The following is a 9,447-nucleotide window of genomic DNA, read 5'->3' as shown; positions in this document are numbered from 1 at the left end:
TCAACAGATGGCCAAAATTAATATTGTTTTTTATTTTTAAATTGTCAAAGCTCAATTTTTGGCCTATACCTGCCTGCCTCATCACTGGTGCAGTCGTAAGACTAGAGACGAAATGAAGCAACTCACGGCCACATTTCATGCGGAATCATGCCACAATAACAAACTCATGTGCCTTTTCTAATTCCAACCGGACAAGTGGCCGGAGTGCATCTAGATGCCACAGTACTATTTGAAGTGCTTATATCCCTATAGGTGGAGCAGATATGTGTAGCTGCACTTATAAAGCCAAAATTGCTTATCCAACCACACCCCAACATGTGCTTTGCACTTAATGATCAGTGCATGCTGTGACTACACCTCTTAATGACCTAACTGCAATCAGCTGAGTGGAGAGAAAACCATCATTTATGATGGAAACATGTATACATGTACTGATAGGTACAGAAAAAAATTTGTAAAGATATGTGAGACCTCAGGCAGCATGTGACCACAAAGTGGAACATGTAGAGAACCACTGTGGGAATGGCATGCTTAAGTTACAACAAAGAGAACTGCAACATACTGGCAAAAAAACAAAAATAAATTACAAATATAAATCTATCAACACAATATTAGGTAATTATCTAGTTTTGGGTCACTCTTTACAGTTTCTTGTCAGAAAAAATCTTTGAGAGGCAAAATACTGCCTCATCTAACCGTTATGGTTGGAAAATGGGCAATTTGTCTGTTGTTTGACTTATTGTAAACCCTGTTCTTCTAATGGGATTCATCAGTCATAATAATGTTACAAAAAAAGTAAACAAGTACTAGGAATTTTAAGTTCAATTAGGAAATAAACAAGGGAGGTTGCCTACATCTGAACCTCAGAATCAACCTGCATGTCATTCACATGCACACTCCCATATACATGTACATGTATTACTACTGTTTGTATGTAAAGTAATTATGACAGATGAATGTGTCATACTTTATAGCTATCAAGTGGCATAATGTGCATGATCATACATTATACATACAGCTATAGCTACTGTTCCTTAGTACTCATATAATTTATAATTGTAGATTTTAATGAACATGTGCGTACATTCCATGCCATTGGATCTCATAGCATCATAAAGGTTGGTAACTATAGCATAATATGTAAGTTGAGTACAATATGAATACAAACAGTGTATACGCACATATATTAGGGAGATTAGAGAAAAGATGAGTTATTTGTTGCCTTGAACCAATAAGACAAATACTGCAAATTTATTAACAGAAACGTACAAAGATGGATTGATTATATGTGTTCATCTGCGGCTCAATACTTATAGACTTGACAAAAGTGCTGATTAATGCAACAATGAAATTGTAAATGTATTCACCTCATTGAAAGCACAATTAGGTCAGTGGCTGTGTACATATATAATTAATATAGGCATGTAAAAATAACAAGAATCATACACACAAGCACTTTTAACACAAAAAAACAATAAACCCAATGAACAGGTTCAGTATTATACAGTAAGATAAATAAGAAAATAGGTACAAAACATAAATATTTGTGTTATGTAAAAATGTTTCAATACAAAACATATAATTCTACACATCTTGTGGAGATTCAGTACTGTTCAGCGATATTGCTTCATCACCCAGAGAGGAATTGGTGACAGCTACTGTTGTCACATTATAATGTTCTCTACTGAAAGACAAATCATCCTCACCAGTGACCATCTGTGTCCTAGAAGCATACGACATTGAATAACTGGTTTGAATTGGCTGAGATCTTCTTCCTGAGTGCATTTGACTTTCAGATGCTGTTCTTTTGCGCTGCTCATGAACTTTCATGGTCCTTTTCAGCAGCAGAGACGCAGCACGCTTTGCACTTATTGACTTCAATGCATCATATATTATTCTAACAGTTACTTCTTCTTCATTTTGTTGCTGGTATTGTTTGACTATGTTTAGCATTCTTTCAGTAGGATGAACATGCTGAAGATTCTCATAGTTAACATCCAGCACTTCACATAAAGATTTCCAGTTACTCCTGGAACCTGATAGACAAGCATTCTAACTAATGTACACTGTACATACATAGCATGTGCATGGCTATAGCATATATAAGCTACCAAATATCAACCGTGCAGAATTTTTCCTGTTGAAATCACAGATATTTGCATGGTTACACGCATGGGCTACCGTAATAGTATATGTTCAAGTTGAGCTGAGCCCTGAGAAAACAGCTAAAAAAGAAAAGAGGACTTTTGTTAAGAGAAATAACATTTCAGGTAGCCAGATGATCAGTGCATGATGTCAGTAAAGTTGTAAAGAACAGACACGTGCAGTTTTGGCTCCTGTACTAATTCAGGAAAGGCTATGCCTATGTACTTTATGGCTTCGTGTATGATGAAATCTTTGACTGGTCATAAATATTGGTTGAATAAACAAATTGAAATACTCTTAGTGGGTCAAGCAGTACTACAAATGAGCCAAATTTAAAGAACTAGACTAGTGTAATTCAATCCACCAGTTATTGAGGGCTTAGCTCAACATAATACATACTGTACTATGTAGCATGTACTATTGCTTCCGGGAATGCAGTAACAACTACTGTATTTCCTAACTAACTACTGTATACACATTATCTGCAACACTAAATACTATAAGTTGCTAGAGTCTTCTGCAATGGTAATATCACTTATTAATGAATAATGTACAATGCAGGGTACAGTAAATTCACAAATTATACATGATTATTCTGCTTACAAACTAACGATTGTGATTTTGTTCTCATAATCATACACTACGATAGTAGTGTATAGTAGGGACCACAAAGGAGTAGGCGTGGCCCATGAAATAATATCACCCAAAAAACAGCCTCAATTTCCCCTAACAATTATCAGGCAGTATTGGTTAGGTGAAACTAAGCCCAAACAAGCTTTCAGATCAACCCAAAATGCTTTCAACAAGTTGCTACGGAAATTTAAAAATAACTTATTTAACGGAATTTTCTACTGACTGAGTAAGTAAGTAACTGACTGATTGACTGATGCCTTCAGACAAGCGTAACTCGATAACGGCTAAGGCTACAGACTTGATTTTTTCACTGTTTGACGTCGCTTTGGCCCAACAGGTGCCTTTTGGCACACCACAGTACGTACAATGCATTCTTCATGGACTTACCAGTGTCCTCCTTTGTGTTCCATTCATCTTTGCTGACAGCGAAAAGTGTCGATCGGCGATAGCACGTGACGGCTTCTCTTCATAACGGAAATCATCCATATTTGTCATAGTAGCTATTTTGATATCAGGGGTACTTTTCAAACAGTTCTTGATTCATACTGCTGTGTAACGGGTTGAACATAGCCGACAACGAAGCGTAATGGATACTTCACTTTTCAGACAATAATTGATATAACTGGGGCGCACAGCACCATTTTTTTCTTTCGGTATGCGTGGATTGCAGAGGTGCTTTTTGAACAGGTCTTGATTCAAAATGTTGTGTAACGGGTTAAACATAGCTGACAACAAAGCGTAAATGTATTTTATGTCGGTTGAGCTTGCGAATTAGACAGAAAATAATCTCCCGCCGTAATACATTGCGCATGTGTGTTAGTGCACGTGATTCATGTGTGAGTATTTATATAGCTAAAGTGTGAACGCATGTTCATTCTAGGCTGACAGGTGCAACAGTGTTGGCTGCTAGTACCTGTTCTAGTAATAAGTATATAAGTTGTTAATTTACTAGGTGGCTATTCACGAGCCACAATAGTTACCTCCGAAGGATGGATGACTCCCAGAAGCTGGATTTACTTCTTAAGTCCGTGGACTCGATGAAGGCGGCCCACACCCAGATTCAGGACGATATGAAGGCGGCCCACGTGCACATCCAGCAGGATATGAACGCCAAGTTTGAGCGCCTCGAGAAGGAGGTAGCGGACGGCCAAGAGGAGACAGCCCACCTTATCGTCTGGAAGATCCAGCAGAAGGAGCCCGAACCGACCTTTCGTCGAAAAGGGAATGAGCGTCAGTTCGCCTTCAATCAGTCGGTGAACAACGCCATCAAGTCAGCTGCCTCGATGTTGGACAAGCTGAAGCCGGAGCAACCCCAGGCAGCGTCCGTTCTTAAGAACGCAAGAGAGCAGCTGCAAGAAGGTGTGCACGCCATTGCGGCACAGCAAAAGCTTATTCGCCTTGCGGATAGCTCAGACTGCGGCTGGGGTGCGGTGGAAGAGTACTTAAAGGAAGAGATTGCCACCGACGAGAAGGATGCCAAGAAATGGTCTGACGTAGAGAAGTGTACAATGGAGCAGAGACGGCGACTAAAGAGGACAGTTAGTGAGAGGGAGTCGCCGCCTCAGCCTGTGAGTCAGGGTTTTGCTGGCCCCTTTCCAGTAGTAGGCACAGGCCCTGCCTGTGGTATGCCACCACCCCCTGTATTTGGGCCGCCACCGCACCCCCAGCCTCCCATGTTCATGAAGCCAACTGGGCCACCAGGACCACCAACAAGAGTGCCAGGTCCATGTTTCCACTGCCTACAGATGGGACACCTGAGGGCTCAATGTCCAGCCAGGTTCAGGGGTGGTAGACCGTATCCTTTGGTGAATAGTAATGATTGTTATGCTGAATGTCAGTGGGGTACACCTTATGGTGTGAGCATTGTACTACCTACAAGTCAGGGTATTGTGAGTACAGTGGGTCATTGTGAGGGTGTCAATAATGTATGCAATGCTAAGAGTGTTTGTTGTGAGTAAGGTGGGTCACACTAAGGGTGTTGATAATGTATGCAATGCTAATAGTAATTTTGTTGTGAGTAAGGTGGGTCATACTAAGGGTGTTGATGATGTATGCAATGCTAATAGTGCTTATGCAGTAACTACAGTGGATAATGCTAATGGTGTTGATAATGTATGCAATGCTAATAGTGCTTATGCTGTTAGTGTAGTGGGTAATACCAATGGCCTCAATACTGTTTTCAATGCTAAGGGTAAGGGGGATGTATACAAGGTTAGCAGTAACCAATCTGCTACTGATTGTGCCCACACTTTGGAAACTGTGGATGATGAGTTCAGAGTGAGTGTAGTATCACAGCCCATAGTCCAGCCAGGTGGGCCCAGGATGCATGTGGGTTCCCTAAGTAATGACACTCATGATGGTGACGAGGGTTTACGAAAGAGCAATACCATGGTGGAGGTCCCAGAAGGTGACATGGTGGGCCCTACACGTTTTTGGGAGCTAGAACAGAACTCGGAACAAATAGTCGATGTGCAAGGTAGGCTTAAAGGCTCGATAGAATTCTGGAGAACAGTGTTGAATGCCTCCAATCCAGTGATTGAGTGCATTGAGGAGGGGTATAAGCTCCCTCTCCTTTCTCTGCAACCGCCATTCATAGTTAAGAACCAGAAGTCGGCTACCAATAACCCAAGCTTTGTCACTGAGGCAGTTGCAGAATTGCTACGGAACCGCTGCATCCAAACAGTCACACAGAAACCTCACATATGTAGCCCACTCTCAGTAGTGTCCAACAGCTCTGGTAAGTTGAGACTAGTCCTGAACCTGCGCTATCTTAACCAATTTCTGCTGAAGGCTAAATTTAAGTACGAAGATCTAAGGGTGGCTATGTCAATGTTTCAACAAGGGGACTATATGTTTTCTTTTGACTTCAAATCGGGGTACCACCACGTAGATATCCATAGGCAACACTGGAAATTTCTGGGGTTTTCCTGGGGTCAGGGCAGGAAACAGTAATTTTATGTCTTTTGTGTGTTACCTTTTGGATTAGCCACTGCATGCTATCTATTCACCAAATTGTTGAGACCTCTGGTTCGGCACTGGAGGGCCCAAGGCTTGCGGGCAGTTGTCTATTTAGATGATGGGATAGTGGCAGTAAGTGGAAAAAAGGAGGCACAGATTGCTAGTGTACTAGTCCAGGAGGACCTTAGTAGAGCAGGTTTTGTCACAAACCATACAAAGTGTAATTGGACACCATCCCAACAGGCGCCTGGCTTGGCTTTGAGCTGGACCTGGAGCAAGGCAAGATAACAGTCCCACAGGCAAAAATTAATGCACTGCAAGCCTTACTTAAAGATACAATAGGCAAGTGCTCCCTCCCTGCTAAGGCCCTAGCTAGTATTACAGGTAAGATAATTTCTATGTCCCCAGGGTTGGGTCCAGTGACCAGGTTAATGACCAGGGGACTGTACACCTTATTGAACACACGCATGTCATGGCTACAGTACCTGCCACTATCCGACCATGTAAGAGGGGAACTCGGGTTCTGGTATAACGAAATTGAAAAGTTCAATGGGCATAATATATGGATGGGGCCCTCAGCAGTAAGGGTTGTGTTCACTGATGCTAGTGACTCTGGTTATGCAGGTTACACAGTGCAACGCGGGTGTCACATAGCACAGGGTACATGGCTGCCAGATGAATCCAAAAGGAGCTCCACATGGCGTGAGCTAAGAGCAGTTAGACTAGTGCTGGAAGCCCTTGCAGCTAAGTTGGCTAATGAGCGGGTTAGGTGGTTCACTGATAATCAGAATGTAGTACGTATACTGTCAGTAGGGAGTAAGAAACCTGACCTGCAGAATGAAGCACTTGCTATATTTTCGACTTTGCTAGCACACTGCGTCCACGTTGAGCCAGAGTGGATACCAAGGCGGGATAACAAGGTCGCTGATTACCTCAGTCGGCTTGTTGACTATGATGATTGGAGCCTGGATCATGTTTCCTTCATGGAATTGGACAGAGTGTGGGGCCCTCACACAGTTGATCGCTTTGCAAGCTATTACAATACACAGCTGCCACGTTTTAATTCTAGGTTTTGGAACCCAGGCACAGAGGATGTGGATGCTTTCACTTGCAACTGGCAAATGGACAACAACTGGCTTTGTCCGCCTGTAAACTTGGTGCCACGTGTTATCAGGCACCTGTTGAAGTGCAAGGCAGCAGCAACTCTGATATTGCCAGAATGGCCATCAGCGCCGTTCTGGCCTATGTTATTCCCAGAAGGAGGCAAACCAGCCAGCTTCATTGCAGAAACCCGCACCCTGACACCAGTTACCTTCACTATAATTCCTGGAAGAAGAGGCTCCAGCTTGTTTGTAGGTTACCCCAACACTAACTTGTTGGTACTGCGCATACCATAGTGGTGGGTCAGTAACTGTACAGCTAGGATTTGCTAGACTGTTAAGGTATGATAAATGTAATAGGGACATATTTGTGTAAACTATGCATGTGCTATTATCAGTTTTGGAGGTAAAAAAAAAAATAAATAAATAAATAAAATAAATAAATAAATTTAAAAAAAAATAAAAATTAATTAATTAAATAAATAGAAAGATTTCAGCCCAGATGTAGGGGAGGTCAAGTGTTTTAATGCTTAATGTGATGTACCAGCCTAGGTGCTGGGGTAGTCAAGTGTTCCTAATGTTTAATGTACCAGTCTAGGTGCTGGGGTAGTCAAGTGTTTTAATGTACCAGCCCAGGTGCTGGGGTAGTCAAGTGTTTTTAATGTACCAGCCTAGGTGCTGGGGTAGTCAAGTGTTTTAGTGTACCAGCCCAGGTGCTGGGGTAGTCAAGTGTTTTAATGTACCAGCCCAGGTGCTGGGGTAGTCAAGTGTGTTAATGTACCAGTCTAGGTGCTGGGGTAGTCAAGTGTTTTAGTGTACCAGCCCAGGTGCTGGGGTAGTCAAGTGTTTTTAATGTTTAATGTACCAGTCTAGGTGCTGGGGTAGTCAGGTGTTTTAATGTTTAATGGACCAGCCCAGGTGCTGGGGTAGTCAAGTGTTTTAATGTTTAATGTGCTAGCTTAGCTGCTAGTTGTACATAGAATGTTATACTTTATAATTACGGAAACATAGTTATCAGACTCTTAGTAAGCATGAATGATAAGTGCAATGGGATTCAAGGTCACCTATGCATGGAGATATTGTATCACATGTTGTGTTATTACCACAGATGTCCAGACGACAGGGACCTGGCTCACGCTGAAGGACCTTGAGGACCCTGAGCTAGCTAGACTTGCTTCGCAGCTACCATCCACAGTGCTCAAGAGCAGAGCAGACTCATCTGCCAAGAAATACGTAGGAGCCTTTCAACGGTGGCGCTATTGGGCTTCAACTCATAACCTGCCAGTATTTCCAGCTAAGGAGCAGCACATTGCCTTGTATCTGCAGAGTATTGCCAACCGCCTTGAATCCAAATCAGCTGCAGAAGAAGCTGTCAATGCGATCAACTGGGCTCACACACTAGCAGGGCTAGAATCTCCAGCGAATGCAACATTTGTACAAGCTACACTGCAAGGAATAAGGAGATCGTGTTGCAAGCCTGTGCGGAAGAAGAAGCCTGTGACTGTAGACATGCTGGCTGACATGGTTGAGAACATGAACTCTCATCCAACTCTGGAAAACATGAGGATCACTACCCTGAGCCTGCTGGCTTTCGCAGGTTTCCTCAGGTTTGATGAGGTCATTCACATTAGGGCTAGTGATGTCACTATTGCTGAGGGAATGGCCAAACTCCAGATCCCACGTAGCAAGACTGATCAACTCAGGCAAGGAAGTGAAGTATTAATTGCCAGGACAGGTATGCCGACCTGCCCAGTAGGAATGTTGGAGCGTTACATGGCTAAGGTCGGGTTGGACACCACAAGTGAGCTCTTCCTGTTTAGAGGGATTACCAGAACCAGTGGTGGTGAGAGACTAAGAGGTACAGGTCCGCTCAGTTATACAACTGTGAGAGAGCAGTTTAGGGGCAAGATGTTGGAACTGGGCTACCCTGTTTCAGGATATGGTCTGCACAGTCTCAGGGCAGGTGGTGCTTCCGCTGCAGCCCAGGCAGGGGTCCCAGACAGATTGTTCCGCCAGCATGGAAGGTGGAGATCAGAGACAGCTAAAGATGGCTACATTGAGGACTCTGTGGAGAACCGCCTGACAGTGTCCAAGAGTATAGGGATATAACAGTATCTTTATTAAGGGGATACCTGTGGTGGTGTTTATGGAGGGGTAACATATGGTGCTTAGCTGCAGAGTGTGAACCAACACTAGGCCTTCTTTGTTACTCTAATTGTTTGTTAAATTAAATGAACTAGTGCCGCGCCTGCAGCTGCACACCAGTATGTGTTTGTGTGAGTATCTCGGGTATGAGGAGGGAGATGTATTTTATGTCGGTTGAGCTTGCGAATTAGACAGAAAATAATCTCCCGCCGTAATACATTGCGCATGTGTGTTAGTGCACGTGATTCATGTGTGAGTATTTATATAGCTAAAGTGTGAACGCATGTTCATTCTAGGCTGACAGGTGCGACAGTGTTGGCTGGCCCACCCCCCCTCCCAGTTGTGTCTGGTGTATATCCTTAACAGATTTAGATAATGGTGAAGATTTTGCTGCTAACTCTGGACTTTTCGCACACAGCACGCATTGTATTTAATAGGGTGGATACGCTTGGTTTTTTCCGGTTAG

At 43.0% G+C, this 9,447-nt stretch overlaps 1 protein-coding gene across 1 annotated transcript in view; it reads right to left on the bottom strand.

The window, feature by feature from the left end:
• Nucleotides 1–1,372: 1,372 nt before the first annotated feature.
• LOC136254810 (coiled-coil domain-containing protein 186-like) overlaps nt 1,373–9,447 on the bottom strand; it is a 36,170-nt gene continuing 28,095 nt past the window's right edge. Inside the window, exon 12 of the mRNA XM_066047554.1 lies at nt 1,373–2,036. Within this exon, the coding sequence (XP_065903626.1) occupies nt 1,585–2,036 (452 nt within the window). The 3' untranslated portion in view covers nt 1,373–1,584. The remainder of the gene's footprint in view (nt 2,037–9,447) is intronic.

The sequence above is a fragment of the Dysidea avara genome, chromosome 4 (genome assembly GCF_963678975.1).
Source record: "Dysidea avara chromosome 4, odDysAvar1.4, whole genome shotgun sequence".
NCBI classification, from domain to species: Eukaryota; Metazoa; Porifera; class Demospongiae; order Dictyoceratida; family Dysideidae; genus Dysidea; species Dysidea avara.
This window is presented reverse-complemented; position numbering and strand designations above follow the sequence as displayed.